Below are 18,474 nucleotides of genomic sequence, written 5' to 3' on the forward strand. Positions count from 1 at the left end.
TGGACCATCCCCTCTATATGATACTACAATGGCGAGGGCATTCTTGCATTCTTTCCACCCAGTAACGTTATGGAAAGGCGGAGGATAGACCTCATATGAATTTAGATGATTCAAGAGTAATCCGTCAATTAGGAGTTAAGCTACAGATTTACTGGCGCTTCCTCGGCGTTGTTGGAATAATGATTATAGTTGCGCCTTTGTGTCCTCGGCGAAGCTTCGAGCTAGAGGAAACTGTTAAAGCTGTGACACTCGGTCGGCAAGACCGAGTGCTCCTGAAACTCCATAGCCTAGGATTCCTTCGGTTTCCCAGCCCTTACGACTGATTGGCGTTTTTCGATTCCCCAACTTCTCTCCACGTTTTCTTCCCCGCTGTCCCCCCCCACAAAATCTCACAGCCAATCACGACATGCTTGCTAGACGAGGTAAGAATGATCACGGATGTGGAGTTGGATCAGCGACAGTATTATGGAGGAACAATCTTAGTTTTGAAGGTGTCTATGACAAAAGGGTGTGGACCTAAGTTAATTAATGACCAACAAGATGACAGGTCTCGGAACAATAACATACATTGAATGGGATAATGCGGAGTTTACGGAGGGTCAAAATTCTATCGGTAGCTGTTGTACCGCGTATTGTCACTTCTTTTTTAGGAAAGAAAAAAGAAAAAAACAGGAAAATAGGGGAGGGGGAGACCCCATGAAGAGAGGTGCCTTCGCTAGCGTAGTGATCCTAGAACGAGCGGAGCAGTCCACGGTGAATCCAGATGTATAAAAGGCTCAACAAACCTCCCGAGACACCGCTTCATCGCTACAAAGGCAGTCATTATGATTTCAAAACCTATCAACGAAGAAGCCTCTGCCGAGCATATTGAACTGGACTCCACCAAGGCTGCGGATCAAGAGAATCAAGATGAGAGTGCACGGAAACTGGAGAAAAGTCTCGTTCGCAAGCTAGACATGACCCTCATGCCTGTTATCTGGATTCTCTATCTTTTGAATTACTTGGACCGTAATAATATAGCGTGAGTAAAACATTCAAAGGTTTACTTTCCTGGATTAATGGACTGAGTTGTTCAGACAAGCGAAGTTGAACGGCCTCGAGAAAGACCTTGGACTAAAGAATGAAGAGTACAATACTGCGATATCTATTTTGAATGTCGGGTAGGGTGACTTCCTCGCGGGTTTCCGTCAACAACAACTAACATGAGCATTTGAAATAGGTACATCCTCATGCAGCTGCCCAGCAACATGCTATTAACTCGTGTCAGGCCATCACTATACATTCCTTTGTGGGTCTGTGTCTGGTCCTGCCTCTCAGCTGCCACAGCTGCCGTTCATAACTACAGACAACTCGTGGCCATCAGGTTTTGCCTTGGATTTGCGGAGGCTCCGTTCTTCCCGGGTGCCTTTTATCTATTATCGTGCTGGTATCCGAAAAAGGAGATTGCCCTAAGAACGGCAGTTCTTTACTCTGGTCTAGTGCTCGCCACTGCCTTCTCCGGGCTACTTGCAGCAGGGATTTTTGCCGGACTGGATGGAGCTCACGGTCTTCAGGGTTGGCGGTGGCTGTTCATTATCGAGGGAGCGGGGAGTTTTTTCATTGCCGTTGCGACTGGTTTTCTCCTTCCAGACTTTCCTCTCAGCCTTACAGGTTCAGCTAAATGGCTGTTGACTACTGAAGAGAGGGAATTTGCCGTCAGGCGTATTCAGAACGATCAAGTCTCGAACGAAGAGGCTAATAGATCGGTGTGGTATGGGGCGAAGAGTGCTCTCAAAGACTACCGAGTGTTTGTTTTTGTATGTATTAGCTTCGCTTGTCATATCAGTGGACTGTTTGCTTACTTTTGAAAGGCCCTGATGCTCTGCGCCAACCATACAGCGTATGGATTCAACAACTTCTACCCGTCTATTGTGGAAGGTTTTAACCTCGGCAGCACGATTGTCACCCTCGTCCTAACTGCACCTCCTTATCTTGTGGGCGCTATGGTATCATTTTTGGTTGCTTGGTCGAGCGACCGCAACAGGGAACGAGGCTTCCATATCAGCGTGTCTATGAGTACTGCAATAATCGGGTTTATTATTAGCGCCTCACTGACTAGATCGGGTGGACAATATTTTGCTTCATTTCTCTATGTGTCGGGCTGCTTCGCCGCCAACTCTTTGGTATATACTTGGGCAGCGTCCGCATTGAGCCAGACGTCCGAAAAGAGGGCAGCTGCAACAGCCATCATCAATCTTTTAGGTCAGCTTGGAAACATATGGAGCCCCTACTTTTTCCGAGGCCAAGATGCACCCAGGTATACTCTCGCGCTGATCCTGATGATTGTATTCGCTGGGTTGAGTATTGGGACTTGCTTTGTCATGAAGTGGATCTTGACTCGGGATAACAAAAGGTTGGTGGCCCAATTTGCGAATGCCGCTCAGAAGCCGACGTTGCACACTCTTTGAGGAAGAATGGCCAGGTTTTTCTTTCAGGTGTCTTCCTTTATTGATACAGCAATTGAATTACGAACAAAGTTTCTGGACTTGGTCTTTTGCTCTAAATGTGTCGTAATATTCTGAACTATTCGTAAATACTTTATCTCCATCGAGTGTTTCGTAGTTTGTCTCCTAAGAAATGCATACACAAAGTTAAGGTGTTATATTACCCAATACAGGCGATATGAATTTTTGATTCTAATTGGGTTGAACTAATGTTTGCAGCGATTGACATATCTCGAAATAGCCGGCATGGGATTTACATCTACTGCGAGTCAATCCATGTGAATGAATATTTACATTATCCATGGATGTTAACGTTGGCTCAGATCTCGGCAAACAAGCCGGCGTAATTTCTACATTCAAAGCTAAATATGGCGGAAATGATAGAATTTCATTGTGATATTCTCAATTAAAGAATCCCGATGGAATTAGACAAAACCAAGAACTGGCTTCTTAACCACCCCAAGTAGCCTTGAGCACCAGCTGACAGGGTACCGTTTAAATCCGAATTAAGTCATCCACGGCTCCTGGAAATATTGATTTCAAGTTATTCTGATACCACTCCGTATCATGCGCTAATACCACCTCCACAGAGCCTCCCTGGAAGCCGTTTTCCTTCAAATTCTGAATCCTATGGAGAGTACCCAATGCCAAATCCTTATCTGCGTGAATACATACGTGGCGCCCATTTTCCTCCCACTCAGCCATCCCTGTTTCTCCATTCAAGATCCTCGAGTGATGGCAGGCATCGCCGGCGAGATAAATCCAGCGATCGCTGCTCACTCGCACGAGAACATTCAGATGACCTAAAAGATGGCCTGGACTATCAACGATATAGAAAGAGCCATCATTGAAAAGATCAATCAAATTATCAAACGGATCTAATTGTTTCCACTCCTGCTGCCCTCCTGGAGAAAATGATGACAGGCGGTTGGTAAAATGAGTCGTGATTTCGAGAGGGTGCGTAAACCGGGGAAGAATTTTTTGAACGGGTAGCTCTATCGTCCGATCGAATGGCAAAAGATCCTTTTCAAAATTGGCTGCGGAGTGATAATTCATTCCATTTTGTAAAATATGACGGGACCCGTAGCCCACAATGAATTTGGCCATGGTAAAGCGAGACGGAGTTCCAACATGGTCATAGTGCATGTGGCTCAGGATGACAGCGTCAATGTCGGTTGGATCTAATCCACCATGAATCAAAGAATCGCATACGTCTGGGATTGTCTGAATAGGCTGGCGTGTACGCAAGTGCGGCTGAATATTGTCTGGGTAGGCGCTTAGGTCTCGACGAAGCCCCAGATCGAATACGACCCTTGTATGACTTGGGATATGTTCAAGAAGAAATGACATTGAAGGAACAAGATTCTTTATGTTTTTATCATGCTGATCAGCGCAGAAGAAATGCTCAGGCAGGGTGAGAAAGCCTGCTGGGGAAAGAGAGACTCGAACGTATTCCTCAGGCTTCATGATGGTGTGATTGAATCGAATTTGACAAAGTTAGTCGAGTAGCTACCGGGAGAGTCTTTATGCTTCTGTTTTCCCGTCGTGTTTACCTATTCTGGGCTTGGTGATATGCCTGTGATTTAGAAAAAACTGACAGGTCAGCATGTTTGTGGAGGGGTCGGGTAATCGGGTGTTTCTGGTGTGGAGGTGTGGGGGAAATGCGGGGGGAAGTCTGCGACTTTCAAGGGAAATTTCATGATAGTTATTGAATCCTTCAAGGAAGACGAAGAGCCTTGTTTCGGCTGCTTTTGTGGATTATCTTGCTCAAGGACACACAGGCTGCCAGTGGGTCTAAAGCTGTATCCCAACCCTGGGGAACGACAATAAGCCGAATTCACGAAAGGTTGGGGCTCCACTTCCTAGAGATCCCTCGACTACCTCGGCTCCACAGGTAGTTAATTGCAGCTGTATCGGCCGTAGCAGCAGTTTGGGGGTGGAAATGTGGTAGCTGTGGGGGTGGAGCCTATCTCTCCACAGAAATTGCAGACTTCACTTCCATTACTAGTATAAACGGAAACCAAATAGAGCCAAATAGAGCCAAATGGACCGCCATGCCCTTGAAGATCGAAGGCCAGCAATATAATCTATTCTTCTTTGATCGGAATTTCTCAGGCTTGTATAATACACAATCATAGCTATGCACCTCCGCGATCTATCCCTTCTCAAGGGGGTCGAACTCCTGGATTCCCAGAATAAAACACTTCAAGATCAGTCCATTTTTGAAGTTATCGGTGAAATGTCCTCAAAGGAAAGATAACGATGAAATATGGCTGACATCATGTGCAGACCCAGCGACATTGAGCCCGATTGCTCATGTGGCTGATCAAGATGCTGCTTATTGTACCGCAGTTGTGGCCGAGGCCGTGAAGGCAGCAGCCGAGTTGCGAGCGATGACAGGCAGAATGAAAGCAGCATTATTACAAAGATGGTTTGAATTGATGAATGATGCAGCTGATGATCTCTGTCGCATCATCACTCGCGAAAATGGCAAACCGCTAGCAGAAGCGCAAGGGGAAGTAAAATATGCCTCCGAATTTCTTTGGCGGTTTGCCGGTGAAGCCCAACGCCTCAACGGCCAGGTAGGAATTCGCTTTTTTGCGAACATTATTGTTTTTGTTTCCTAATATAGATCGAACAGGTCATTTCCAGCTCTAATGCTGGCCATCGTGTTGTCACCATCAAGCAGCCTATCGGAGTTGCTGGCCTAGTGACACCTTGGAACTTTCCTGCTGCAATGGTAACGAGGAAGGTCGGAGCCGCGTTGGCTGCAGGCTGTCCTTGTGTCCTGAAGCCAGCCGCTGAGACACCATTGACGGCAATAGCCCTGGCAGAGTTGGCGCGGCGTGCTGGGTTCCCCAAAGGGTCTTTCAGCGTTGTGACTACTATGGCTCATACAATTGAAGTCGGAAAGGTTTTAACGCAGCATCCCGATATCCGCAAGTTCTCGTTCACTGGTTCCACTGCCGTGGGGAAGCTTCTTGCAGCCCAATGTACATCCACCGTGAAACGGACCAGCATGGAACTTGGGGGAAATGCGCCATTCCTTGTGTTTGATGACGCTGAGCCCAATTTTGAGAAGGTTGTTGAAGGGATAATGCAAAGTAAATTCCGTCTGTCGGGTCAAACATGTGTCTGTGCAAACAGGGTATATGTGCAGGCAGGTATTCATGATCGTCTCGTTCAGGCCTTGCAGGATCGAGTCAAGGCCTTAGTCGTTGGCCCTGGTGAGGATCCAAAAACAACTATGGGCCCTCTGATTTCCGGAAAAGCGGTTGGTAAGGTTCTGGCTCATGTTCAAGATGCTTGTATGAACGGTGCCACTGTTCTTGTTGGAGGACAGCGGCCGAAAGGCCTCTCTGAAAGTTTCTGTGAGCCGACTCTACTCGTAAATGTGAAGTCAGACGCATTGTGCGCACGGGAGGAAACATTCGGGCCACTTCTGCCAATAATCAAGTTCGATACTGAAGCGGACGTCATTAAGATGGCCAATTCTGTGCCAGTTGGGCTCGCTGCCTATTTTTTCACAGGAAACATAGCACAAGCTTGGCGTGTTGCGGAAGCGATGGAGGTTGGCATGGTAGGTGAAACTTGGATTGAATATCTGCAATTGTTCAGTTATTAACTTTCATAGGTCGGTGTGAATACTGGACTTATCAGCGACCCAGCAACACCATTTGGCGGTGTCAAGGAGAGCGGCCAGGGCCGCGAAGGATCAACGCTTGGAGTGGAAGAATATCTCGAGGTGAGTCTTTTGACTAATAATATCGGGGTGAGATCATAATAACTCTGACCTTTCAAGACCAAGAGTATTACGATAAATATTGATCCATGAAGTGTGCGATGAAGTTCTTATTTGGCCTAGATTACGGAGTAGATCGGATGTCGCGACAGAGTTACCATTACTAGTCGGATACATTGCCTATTACTTGGCAATTAGTAATTAGCCTGCTTACCAAAGCAGTAACCTTTGTTAAATAGCTTTTTGCCCCTATTATGGAAGGACAAGACTTGGATGCACGCTGCAACACCATTACGAAATGACAACTAGCGGCCTATCGTGGTCGTGAAATCGGAGACATCTCACGTTTGGAACTGATTTTCGGTCTTTGTCCTAGAACAGAACCTTAGACTACTCATGTGACCTATATTATTATTATTATTATTTTCAAAGCGGATTATGGGCTCTAGGCGTACTGTTTTCTAGGGCTGGAAGTCACAGTGTTTCGAACCTATGCAGTAGTTAGCATTGCAGGATGACTCTTCTGGGTCAAGCAGGGAATCATATACGCAAAGCCTGACCCCATATTCCCTTCATTGGCAAGTTGACATGATCTAGCAGTGAATGACCTACGCACATGAGACGGCAATATAATCGAGGTGACTGTACAGATACTCCAGTGTCGTGATTGGCTCGCGCTTGAGGGTGGGTCTGCTTTATCATCCAAGCTTATCCAGAAAATAACCTTAGCAAACTAACATCCCGCCTCGCCTCCGCGCCGCAGCTCTCAGCTCTCCAATCTACCACCGAGGCGCCCATATTCTCCAAAATGCCCTTCGCACAATTGGTCATCGGCCCACCGGGTGCAGGAAAATCCACCTACTGCAATGGAATGCACCAGTTCCTCGGGGCGATCGGGCGCAAATGCTCCATCGTGAATCTTGACCCCGCCAACGATAGGACTTCTTACCCGTGTGCGCTGGACGTGCGCGATCTCGTCACTCTCGAAGAAATCATGGATGAAGATAAGCTTGGGCCGAATGGTGCGACACTATATGCCCTTGAGGAGTTGGAGGAGAACTATTCTTGGTTGGAGTCGGGGTTGAAGGAGCTTGGAGGTTTGTTCACAACTATATTGGTAAATTTTTATATGGGATGTGTTCGCTGAATACTCGGCATATAGATGATTATGTTCTGTTCGACTGTCCCGGTCAAGTCGAGCTCTTTACGCATCACGCCTCATTGCGGAATATCTTCTTCCAGATCCAGAAGCTAGGATATCGGGTTCGTTTGACTCTGGCTCTCCTGAAGATACGACATCACTAACACACCTACTCAGTTAATCGTCATTCACCTTGTCGACAGCTACGCCCTCACATTACCATCAATGTATATATCCGCCCTCCTCCTCTCCCTCCGCGCCATGCTCCAACTCGACCTGCCACACTTAAACGTCCTTACAAAAATCGACAATCTATCCAACTACCCCGACCTCCCCTTCAACTTAGATTACTACACCGAAGTGCAAGACCTCAATTTTCTCCTCCCGCACCTGGAATCCGAGTCGTCGCGTCTTCCGCACAGCAAGTTCGGCGCCCTCAATACAGCCATCATGGACCTGGTTGAGGAATTCGGGCTCGTCGCTTTCGAGACGCTGGCCGTCGAGGATAAGAAGAGTATGATGAGTTTGCTCAGGTCTATTGATCGCGCCTCTGGGTATGCATTTGGGTCGGCCGAGGGAGCGAATGATACCGTTTGGCAGGTTGCAGTGCGGGAGGGTATGGGCGTAACGGATGTCAGGGATGTTCAGGAACGGTGGTTGGATAACAAGGATGAGTATGATGATTTGGAGAGGGCGGAGCTGGAAGAAGTGGCTCGTATGCATGAAGCGGCCAATGATGAGGCTATGGCCCAGGACCAGGCCTTGAATGGGGATGAAGATGGGGATGAGGATATGGCGGGTTGGAAAGGTCCGTTGCCGGATAGCGGGATAAAGGTACGACGAAAGACATGATATACGAAATAGTTACAGTAGTTCTTGGCCGGGACTTGCAGCTTGACCTGGCTCATCCAGATACTACTCAGTGTACGATATGCATTTCAGGTGGGGTATCATTAATATACAATCAAAAGCAGAGCAACCCTGCTCAATCATCATCCATATCTTCGTCTTCACTGTCATCCATAATATCCTTAGTAACAGGCACAGGGCGATCAACCTGGCCCTTCACATCCTCGGCGCCGGATATCAAATCTCCCAACACACCCTTCTCTTCCACACCTCGAATACGCACAATTTCCCTTCTCGCTCGGCGAATAGCCTCCTCCTCTGCCTTCTTCATCGTACCGGATACTCTCAGCACGCGGAATACGCATGGCCGCTCACGGCCACCATTGGGCCTTTTTTGTGCTGCGGCCCCGGGCTCTGGCACGTGGGACATGTATGTAAGTGCGGACCAAACGATTCGAAATGAGGAACGTGGGCAGCGGAGGATGGCGGTCGAGGTTGCCGGGGAGAGATATTTCACTGTAGATAAATCAGCCTGGGTCCATGTATGAAAGCTTTTTCGACAAAGAGTGATGAGTGATGAAAGCAAGCAACCTCTTGTCGCAAAAGGCTAAACTAAGAACACACCATTAAGTCCAGTAGCAGAGGCACCACCAAGCTTGCCAACGCCCCAATCTCCATATAATTCGGCCACTTCCTCGCGCACCATTTTGGCGAGAAGACCCGGCGTCAACGCGTCAGAGGTCGGGGAGTGGATGGCCAGCTGCGCGGATTTCGGGTTGTTCTTCGTGGATTGGGTTGAGGCAGGCCATGTTGTTGGGTCCGGATAGAGGATGTCGAGTAGGAGATATCGGTTTTTAAGACGCACCATTGTGTATTGTAGTTCTGTTTAAGGTGGGTGTGTTAATGCTGCGGAGCAAAATTGGAGGTGAAGTTGCGGGTGCTGATAAGCCGATAAGAATGCTCCGGCACAGGGCGGCGAGGACCATCAGGCTGGCACCGACCCTCAACGCAATGCCATAACAATAGTGAGAAAGGCATATTTTAAGTGGAGTAGACTTGTATTCATTTGTTGAACTACTAGGAAATTCTACGATCTGAAACTGACGATACTTAAAAAAAAAACGGAGAATATAATGTCATCATGCAATGGGTACGTTCATTAGGTCCCCAAAGAGGTTCTAGTCATCTAAACAAATTAAATCAAGATCCGTAGTCGGGCGTTGCACCGTTTTTCCCATGGGCGAGCGCCCTGGCATCGCCCACCGTTAACCCGGTCATGCTGGGTAGCGCAGTACATGGATACAAAACTGCTGAGAAACAAAACACAAGGGATCAACCAAACTCCACCGTCCTTTTGAGACGGACTATATGCCACCGGCGGACGGCGCTGCAAATCATGTCATGTGCAAGAAAATCAAATGCTGACCTCAACACGGCCTCGTTACCACCCTTCTCCAGGGTGGGGAGCAGGTAGGTGATGTCGTCCCAGGGGTGACGATACAGACCGGTACGCAGGCGCTTCTGGTCGAGGTAGTGGGCAATCAGACCGATGGAACGGCCGAGAACGAAGAGACCGTTCAGGACACCCATCTTCAGGTAGTCCTCAGCCTCCTCGGGGCTGAAAGCACCACAGTTCTTAATCATATCGATGAAGCAGACAGCAACACAACCGTCGACGTTCAGAATCAGGTTGTCCTTCTTGGAAGTGGTGACAGTCTCGACGGCAATGGCGTAGTCGAGCAGCTTGGTGCTGGGGAAGTGCTTCTTGGCGAACTCCTTGACGAGCTCGACACGCAGATCGGGGTTGTTGCGGGACTTGACCTTGTGGCCGATACCGGGGATGAGCTTGTTCTCCTTGCGCATGGTGTCGACGAAGTCACGGGGGCTGAGACCCTTGTCGAAGGCCTTGGTGAACTCCTCAGCGGCACCGTCCAGGGCACCACCGAAGCGGGAACCAATGGTCAGGAGACCGGAGACCAGCGCGGAGATCAGGTCCTTACCGGCACGGGTGGTGATAATGGTGTTCATAGCACCGGACACGGCAGGACCGTGGTCAGCAGTGAGCATAAGAACCATCTCCAGGAACTTGCTGGCGTACTTGGGGAGACGGCGGCGGAACCACAGCAGGGACATGACACCACCGATACCAATGTCCTCACGGAAGACATCAGAGATAGGCATACCGGCGTACAGCAGCTCCTGGCCACGGTCGTCGGAAATGGTAGAGATGAAGGCAGCGGGCTTGCGGACAAGACCCAGCTCCTGGGCCCAAGAGTAGTCAATGGGGATCTTGGGGACAATGGGCTCGGGGGCGGGGGTGATAGTGCCCTTCTTGAGCTCAGCGTCGTAGACGGCCTTCAGAGTCTGGGGAAGGTCCTCGAAGGTATCGGGAACGTGGATGCCAGCCTCACGCATGGCCTTGTTCTTGTGGACGGCAGTCTCCAGCTCGGAGTTGGCAGAGGCACCGGCGTGACCGAACTGAACCTCGGTCTTGAACAAGCTGGCGCAAGTACCGATAGCCCAGGCGACGATGGGCTTGGTGATGGTGCCGTTCTTGACAGCCTCAATGACGCGGTACTCCTCAACACCACCGACTTCACCGAGGAGGACGAGAATCTTGCACTCGGGCTCGGCCTGATAACGGATCAGGTGGTCGATAAAAGTAGTACCGGGGTAACGGTCACCACCGATGGCAACACCCTCGTAGACACCGTCGGTGTTCTGGGAGATGATGTTGTTCAGCTCGTTGGACATACCACCGGACTTGGAGACGTAGCCAACGGAACCCTTGCGGTACAGCTTGGAGGCGACGATGTTGTCCATCATACCACCAGTGTTACCGATCTTGTAGGAGCCGGGCTTGATACCACCGACGGTGGCAGGGCCAATGATGGTGATACCCTTCTCCTTGGCGGCAACCAGGATCTCACGAGCACGACGCTCAGGAACACCCTCGGCAATGATGGCAATAGAGCGGATCTGGGGGCAGTTCATCAACTCCATAGTGGAGGTGTAGACGGAACGGGAAGAGGCGAAGTTGACAACAGTGTCAACATCGGGGTGCTTGGCCATGGCCTTCTCAACGTCCTGGTAGACGGGGAGGAGGGTCTCGCTGGTACCCCAGTACATCTTGCTGACGAATTGACCGCCGAAGGTGTAGATGATACCGGCCACGGAGGGGGTGGAGCGCTTGCAGATGAAGTCAAAGTCGAGCATGCCCTGCACGGCTCGGGGTTGCATGCCACTGGATGATTGTTAGATTGGGAGTCGGTTTGATAGGGCTAGACCGGCTGGACCGGCCATTGGGAGGATTCACTTACTATACGAAGCATCGTGTCTTGTTGTGGAAGAGGGCGTGGTTGAGGGAGAGAGAGCACGGCTGGGAGGCTCGAAGCGTGTGATGTTGTCGTTGGCGTTGGCGCCGCCGGCGGACAGTGAAGTGGCAGGCATTGTGAATCTATCAAGGCGTTCCCAGTCAAAAATTGAGGTTCACACGATCGTGGAATAGTGGTTGGTGGGATGTGTGGGTTGGAGGGGTTGTAGAATGCGGCGAGGGCAAGAGAGATGTCTTTGAATTGGGATGAAGGATAGCGAAAGAGAGGAACATACCTATGTGTTAAACACCCGCTGAAAGATGAATTGATGGAGAAAGGAGGAGGGGGAAGGGGAAGGAGAGAAGACAACTGAAAAAAGGCGCGGGATGAATACTCGCAAGTACGGTGTACAGCTCCTCCCAGACTGGGGCTAAGCAGCTCAACAGTTGCGGTCCCCAAAGTACGGGTAGTAGTGATACCGCCCCACCGGTAATTACCGTACGAGTGAAGAGCACGGAGTGCTCTATACTTAGTACAGTATAGTAGTACACTATATTGTGTATTGTACATTGTACATTGTACATTTTATCATTATCTAGAATATATTTACTTAAAGTATCCAATTGGATCTAACCTTGCCTCTATATCTATACTGTGCATACTCCTGTATAAATTTCGGAGAGTACAAAAGTCAGTCGATCAATCCGGCGGTGAACCCAACAAACGAGGGGCAAAGTGGGGGGGGGGATACATGCTGAGCTCTACAGAGTAACCTCTGTACTCTACCAAGTACACACACATATTGTGTTAAAAGTATACTACTTCCGTACTCCGTACTCCGTACACCGACTACATTGCACCTGCCCCAACACCCCACCCCACCTTCCACCTTTTTTTGTTCCCTCAACCGTACCTGCCTGAATTGTACGCTGTACTCTCCAGAACAACTTTTCCCCTTCTACGCTGTACTCTCCAGTCTTGCTCCCCCCCATCCCAAAAAAATAACCTCCCCTCCCCTTCTTCTCTCCTTCCACTTCTCTCTCCAAAACAATCCTCCATCACATACACACATCATGTCCGCCAAGTCAATCTTCGAGGCCGACGGCAAGGCCATCCTCAACTACCACCTCACTCGCGCCCCCGTCATCAAGCCCTCTCCTCTGCCTCGCTCCTCCACACACAACCCTCCCCCCTCGTCTGGCCGTCCTCCACTTCCCCGAGGACAAGGCCCCTAAGGATGTCCTTGACCAGGCTGAGGTCAACTACCCATGGCTGCTCACTGCCGGCGCCAAGTTCGTCGCGAAGCCCGATCAATTGATCAAGCGCCGTGGTAAGAGCGGTCTGCTTGCCCTGAACAAGACCTGGGCTGAGGCCCGTGAGTGGGTTGAGGCTCGCGCTGGCAAGGATGTCCAGGTTGAGCACATCGTTGGTGTTCTCCGTAACTTCCTCGTCGAGCCCATGGTTCCCCACGCTCAAGAAACTGAGTCCTACGTCTGCATCAACTCCGTCCGTGAGGTATGTGTTATTATACTCTTGGAGGGGACATAATCCCCCAATTGCTCCAATTGCATCAAAACTAACTCGAGAACAATAGGGTGATTGGATCCTCTTCTACCACGAGGGTGGTGTTGATGTCGGTGATGTCGATGCTAAGGCCGAGAAGCTCCTGATTCCCGTCGACCTGAAGAAGTTCCCCTCCAACGAGGAGATTGCCTCTGGCCTTCTGAGCAAGGTTCCCCAGGGTCTCCACAACGTCCTGGTTGACTTCATTGTCCGCCTGTACGCCGTCTACGTCGACTCCCAGTTCACCTACCTCGAGATCAACCCCCTGGTTGTCATCCCCAACGCCGATGCTACCTCCGCTGAGGTCTACTTCCTGGATCTGGCTGCCAAGCTCGACCAGACTGCCGAGTTCGAGTGCGGCACCAAGTGGGCTATTGCCCGCAGCCCCGCCGCCCTGGGCCTGCCCTCCATTGCCTCCACCGATGGCAAGGTCAACATTGACGCTGGTCCGCCAATTGACTTCCCCGCTCCCTTCGGTCGTGAGATGAGCAAGGAGGAGAAATTCATCTCCGATATGGACGCCAAGACCGGTGCTTCCCTGAAGCTGACCGTTCTGAACGCCAGCGGCCGTGTCTGGACCCTGGTTGCCGGTGGTGGTGCTTCCGTCGTCTACGCCGATGCCATTGCCTCCGCTGGTTTCGTCTCTGAGCTTGCCAACTACGGCGAGTACTCCGGTGCTCCCTCCGAGGGCCAGACCTACTCCTACGCTAAGACCGTTCTGGACCTGATGCTGCGTGCTCCCCAGCACCCCGAGGGCAAGGTCCTCTTCATTGGTGGTGGTATTGCCAACTTCACCAACGTTGCTTCCACCTTCAAGGGTGTCATCCGCGCCATCCGCGACGTCGCCCCCGTCCTCGTTGAGCACAAGGTCCAGATCTGGGTCCGCCGCGCTGGCCCCAACTACCAGGAGGGTCTGAAGAACATCAAATCCGCCGGTGTCGAGCTGGGTCTGGACATGCACGTGTACGGCCCTGAGATGCACGTCAGCGGTATCGTGCCGCTGGCTCTGCAGGGCAAGAAGACCGACATCAAGGAGTTCGGTGCTTAAATGTGATACGCACAAAAAAGACTTGTTGCTCCCCCCACACTGGTGTTTTGTCCCTTGTTTTCTTGTTTCTGCAGCGTCTCCATCGTTGCATGGGTTTGTGGTATAATGCATGGCATGATATGAACTTTGTGGCGGGGTCCCCTCGCAAGAAGCGGGTGGGTCCCTGGCCCTCTCTCCCCCTCTAATCGAGGGTATGGCGTTTCTTCTCGCCCGGACGAAAAGACCGGATGCTTGGTGCCGACGTACATGATTAGATTTCCTTTTATGTTTCACCCGGGAGATTTAGATCGTGATGTCCCGAATAATTTATCAAGATGATACGAGAATTTTTCAAATGTAGAGTGTAGATGAGATGTAGAGTACAGTCGTCGCTACTAGTAGGAAGATTTTCGCAGTTGAGAATACAGAATAAATCAAATCTTCTACTACTTGTAACGAACAGCTAGCCATTGGCGTGTTACATTCATAAAGCAAAGTAAACCTGGAATTGCCCTCAAGCCACAGTAGTAACTGCATCGCATCCGGAGACGCCCAAAAAATAAAATACAATACCAAAAATACCAGTGTATGTATATACAGACTCCACACAAGCTCCAGCTAGAATGGATCCTGCACCCCGGATTCCAGAAAAGCTATTTAGCTCCCGCGATACGATCGTCAGGAACGGATCAAGAGATAAGGTAGGGACCGTGCTTGAGGGGGCTGGGGGTCGTGTGTTCGTGGTTGTGGACTGGATTGTGTCTTGGACCGAGGGTGCGGTTGTGGTTGCGGATGTACTTCCGCTGAACCGAGCGGGAGGCCGGACGAGAGGAGCCTTTCCGGATGGGGTTGGTAGGGCAGGGATGTAACAGTAATAGTTTAGATAAAGGTGTGATATATGAGGAGTGTCTTGCCTTGGATGGCTTTGCGCAGACGGATTCGACAAAAGATATAAATAAATCACTATCAAGTTCCCGGATGGGTTGTCTGAAGTATGCTGGCGGCTGGCGGGATAAATTACAGCGGGCGGTTACGCTTCCTTTCGAGTGTGCATGTCTGGACTCGCCCGCAATCACGGTAGATGGAGCGCAATTTTTGAGATCGAAGACCTTTGTGATAGCTTGAATCTTCGCATTGCAGATGCAAATACTAAATAATCTTGTAGTTCAAGCTCAAGAATGGCTTTTGTGTACTTGGGTAAAATTATCACTAGTTAATACCTGGTACCTACACACTTGTCTGATTTATATTGCGACTAGCCCACGATACCAGTAATCGAAAACTTCCAAATTCCAAAAGATACTAGTAGTAGAACTCCAATGGAGAATCCACGGCCAATAATGCACTGACAGGAAGAAATATATTCGATCCGATACTAATATTGAAAACCCCGCAATACATCGACCGTAGTCTGCCCTGGGGTGCTCTACAAGTCATATCTCCACCCATAACCTATACTAGACTAGTTGACGATTTTAAAACCCGATTATCATCCCAGAATCATTCAAGTAAACAGAAAAGTAATGTCAAAGAAATCAATTTCCGAATCGCGCAAGCATAGCTTCCCCAGATGGGAGGTTTGACATGATAGTTGATTGCCGAGAGGTCTGCGGAAGACGAGTACGGTGCTGTGGGATCATGGGAGGTGGGACTAAATAACAAAGTTAACTCAACCCCATTCCAATCGAATAACCATGAATACTCACCCCCGGGCGACTTCCAGTTCAATCGACCTGCTGGGGCCGCCAAAGATTTCCCGCCAGATCTCTTATTACCCGCTTGTTTGGAGCTGCCGGTGCCACTTCGTTGGTACCGATGGAGTTGTTCAACGCCCTCAGGACTCATTGGAAAGACCGGCGTCTTTGGTCCACCACCAGGAGCTCGAACCTTTGGATAGGTTTGGTTGTTGGTGTGAGTTATTTGATCAACAGGTTCGGTTCGAGATGTGAATGTGTTGATGGTCTGAGTGACCGTGTCCGAGGCCGCATTTTGCAATTGGGTTCGCATTGCGCGCGCTTTGAGGATACTGTAGAGATTTGTGATCTGGGTGAGTTTCTTGGACCGTTCCCGATTGAGGTCGATCAGTTCTTGATTCTTCTTCTCCAGTAGTTCGTGTGCACCTTGCAGGTCTGCATACTACGTTAGCTGGAACAGGATAGAGAAAGTATACGAGACAAACCGGAGACTTTGCCGTGTAGAGTTGCGATCTCGGAATTGGCGTTGTGGATTACTTTGTCCATCTGCATACTCAGACTTGCGTATTTCTCAGTGAGACTTTTCCCGAGAAATTCTTGGTAGAATCTGGAGCAATTAGTCGCAACAACCTCCAACATATCATTGACGGATGACATACATCTCTTGCGTGCTCTGATATGCCCAGAATCCCAAGGCACGCCCGGCGCACTCCATAATGGTATTAGGATCGAGGCCACTTAGAACGCTTGTCTTGTAGTCCTCCGTGGGATTTAAAATGGTTGAAACTGCATCATCGGGGTTGGAAAGGACAGTTGAACAGGCGGGACAACGACGGTCGCCGTTGGTGGGATGTGCAAGTCCAAGGTCGCCAGCGCATCCTAGACAGAAGATGTGACTGCGAAATCAGTGAAGCCTAAACCAACCAGCTGAGCGACTCACGAGCATGTTGTGACCACCGCTCTCTCCTTCAGCTGGGCCCGGCATTTGAGAGAATTACATCTCATATGAAAGTCCATTGTGCGTGTTCCAATGTGTTGGGGGAAGGTATAGTTCAAGTTGAAATTGAAGTTGGGAGGTGGCGCGGTCACCCGAGGTGAAGTCCCTCAAGTGCAGAGCCAAGTGGTATCATTTCAGTAGATCTATTTTATCTCACAACGCCTATGCAATCCAAAAATATCCTTAAGATATTAACAAAAAAATCAACTAAAAGAAGAACGTATTTCCCTGCGCATCTCTTCGTGTCGATGTCATCTTCTCTTCAAACTCCTTGCCAGGCTCATACTCGTTCCAGAGACTAGCCGGGTATATATGCTTGTTCTTTTCATACCACCGGCGGTCAACCACCTTGGTCTCTGCAGCGTCCTTGTCGGAGCCTTCGAGTTTCTCCTCGTTGGGGTGATACAGACCCTCGGGAAGCTTATCGTTCGATGGTGCTGGGGGTGGTTTATCCGAATAATCAAACAATAGACCACCAGATTTCGAGAAACTCTGTACGCGGTTGGCGATAAAGTAGTAGAACTCGTAGTGCTGAAAAGAGTTAGTCGATGCCCCAGAAAATAAAGACAGTGGAACTTACATGAGGAACGATAACATCGCCTTTGACTAGCATCAGGTCGTCAACACTGACTCGCGCCCATTCTCGGCGAGCCTTTGCTGCACCACTGGCAGTACGGCCTCCCAGCTCAGCACCGACTTTGCGACACCGGTCCAAAAACAGCCAGATAGGGTCTCCTTTTTTCATTTTGACCGATCCTGCCGGAACACTCGTCCCGTCAAAGAGCACAAATGGAATCAGGATCTCGGTGTTCTTGACTGCCTCTTGCATCACCATGAATTCCTTGCGCAGTGCCTCGCGTGTCGCCGCCTCGGCCTCGATAGATGCTTTGGTCATTGCCTTGGGAGGAGCCCTAGCATTGGGGTTCGCTTTCATGCGAATCGAAGAGGAGGGTGTGCCTTCATCGTTGGGTGTTTTTGAGCCTGATCGGGAGATGCTGGAGTCGCGCGGCGTGGCGACGGCCGATTCCTCCCCTGTATCTTCGTTATCGTCGCCAAACGAGAGTTTGCTTTTAGCGAGAGCCTTCTTTTTCTTCTTCTTGGGCGGAGCGTCGCTCTTCGGTGTCGAGGACCTGTGTTATGGTGCTGTGATCAGTTTATGCGGGGAGATGAGACGGAAGTGAGGCGCCTTGGAAAAACTTACCCGTCAGTCACGTCGCCTGTGGAAGGAGTTGCACTTCTTGAATTACCGGATGCCAATCGCCCTAACGACTTATCATGCGCCTCGCGCTCTTTCTGCTCCAGGACCTCTGCGCGTCGCTTGCGAAAGTCGGACAGGTGCACGAGACCGACGGTTTGCGACTTGAGCATCTCCTCCGCGGAGGCACTTTGGCCCGCGAAGGACCGGGGCGTGGAAGCCTGGCTGTCCTGTTCGGATGCCATATTGACCACTGGATCAGCTTCGGCCAAATGGTGCTTCGATTGATGTAGTTATAGAAAGTTCACGGATAGTATATTATACTCCCGCCTTCTGACGTCTTTGCGGGAGACCACGTGATCGCGCCGTTTTGGGGAGTATGAAGGTAGCGGATCTACATATATCGAGAGGTGACTGGGATTATGATAATTTCTGGTACTTCAAACGCTGACTTTGTCTATTTGTATAT

At 50.0% G+C, this 18,474-nt stretch overlaps 9 protein-coding genes across 9 annotated transcripts; 4 read left to right on the plus strand and 5 right to left on the minus strand.

Annotated features, from left to right (window-relative positions):
• Positions 1-824: 824 nt before the first annotated feature.
• On the plus strand, positions 825-2,447 carry N7509_011298 (uncharacterized protein; the record flags this gene model as incomplete). The annotated part of the gene is made up of 4 exons (XM_056635935.1): positions 825-1,021; positions 1,077-1,160; positions 1,220-1,796; positions 1,851-2,447. 4 exons carry the CDS (start codon positions 825-827, stop codon positions 2,445-2,447), a joined length of 1,455 nt encoding a protein of 484 aa, XP_056486555.1.
• A 531-nt stretch (positions 2,448-2,978) lies between these two features.
• On the minus strand, positions 2,979-3,950 carry N7509_011299 (MBL fold metallo-hydrolase; the record flags this gene model as incomplete). Its single annotated transcript, XM_056635936.1, has 1 exon — positions 2,979-3,950. One exon carries the CDS (start codon positions 3,948-3,950, stop codon positions 2,979-2,981), a length of 972 nt encoding a protein of 323 aa, XP_056486556.1.
• A 673-nt stretch (positions 3,951-4,623) lies between these two features.
• On the plus strand, positions 4,624-6,318 carry N7509_011300 (NAD-dependent succinate-semialdehyde dehydrogenase; the record flags this gene model as incomplete). The annotated part of the gene is made up of 5 exons (XM_056635937.1): positions 4,624-4,717; positions 4,773-5,065; positions 5,125-6,063; positions 6,118-6,228; positions 6,286-6,318. The coding sequence occupies 5 exons, from the start codon at positions 4,624-4,626 to the stop codon at positions 6,316-6,318; spliced, it is 1,470 nt and encodes a 489-aa protein (XP_056486557.1).
• Positions 6,319-7,033: 715 nt separating this feature from the next.
• On the plus strand, positions 7,034-8,218 carry N7509_011301 (GTPase GPN2; the record flags this gene model as incomplete). Its single annotated transcript, XM_056635938.1, has 3 exons — positions 7,034-7,322; positions 7,388-7,488; positions 7,544-8,218. The coding sequence occupies 3 exons, from the start codon at positions 7,034-7,036 to the stop codon at positions 8,216-8,218; spliced, it is 1,065 nt and encodes a 354-aa protein (XP_056486558.1).
• Positions 8,219-8,351: 133 nt separating this feature from the next.
• Positions 8,352-9,083, minus strand: N7509_011302 (Rpp14/Pop5 family protein; the record flags this gene model as incomplete). Its single annotated transcript, XM_056635939.1, has 2 exons — positions 8,352-8,731; positions 8,840-9,083. The coding sequence occupies 2 exons, from the start codon at positions 9,081-9,083 to the stop codon at positions 8,352-8,354; spliced, it is 624 nt and encodes a 207-aa protein (XP_056486559.1).
• Positions 9,084-9,547: 464 nt separating this feature from the next.
• On the minus strand, positions 9,548-11,665 carry N7509_011303 (uncharacterized protein; the record flags this gene model as incomplete). Its single annotated transcript, XM_056635940.1, has 2 exons — positions 9,548-11,459; positions 11,532-11,665. The coding sequence occupies 2 exons, from the start codon at positions 11,663-11,665 to the stop codon at positions 9,548-9,550; spliced, it is 2,046 nt and encodes a 681-aa protein (XP_056486560.1).
• A 937-nt stretch (positions 11,666-12,602) lies between these two features.
• aclA (putative ATP citrate lyase subunit (Acl)) lies at positions 12,603-14,140 on the plus strand (the record flags this gene model as incomplete). The annotated part of the gene is made up of 3 exons (XM_056635941.1): positions 12,603-12,671; positions 12,751-13,044; positions 13,124-14,140. 3 exons carry the CDS (start codon positions 12,603-12,605, stop codon positions 14,138-14,140), a joined length of 1,380 nt encoding a protein of 459 aa, XP_056486561.1.
• A 1,514-nt stretch (positions 14,141-15,654) lies between these two features.
• N7509_011305 (uncharacterized protein) lies at positions 15,655-16,830 on the minus strand (the record flags this gene model as incomplete). The annotated part of the gene is made up of 5 exons (XM_056635942.1): positions 15,655-15,770; positions 15,826-16,248; positions 16,299-16,420; positions 16,473-16,709; positions 16,754-16,830. The coding sequence occupies 5 exons, from the start codon at positions 16,828-16,830 to the stop codon at positions 15,655-15,657; spliced, it is 975 nt and encodes a 324-aa protein (XP_056486562.1).
• A 187-nt stretch (positions 16,831-17,017) lies between these two features.
• N7509_011306 (FAM50/XAP5 family protein) lies at positions 17,018-18,250 on the minus strand (the record flags this gene model as incomplete). Its single annotated transcript, XM_056635943.1, has 3 exons — positions 17,018-17,341; positions 17,391-17,940; positions 18,012-18,250. 3 exons carry the CDS (start codon positions 18,248-18,250, stop codon positions 17,018-17,020), a joined length of 1,113 nt encoding a protein of 370 aa, XP_056486563.1.
• Between the last annotated feature and the right edge of the window lie 224 nt (positions 18,251-18,474).

This window comes from Penicillium cosmopolitanum (genome assembly GCF_028827165.1).
Source record: "Penicillium cosmopolitanum strain IBT 29677 chromosome Unknown utg000009l:1.0-9042332.0:1.0-9050551.0, whole genome shotgun sequence".
Taxonomy (NCBI): domain Eukaryota; kingdom Fungi; phylum Ascomycota; class Eurotiomycetes; order Eurotiales; family Aspergillaceae; genus Penicillium; species Penicillium cosmopolitanum.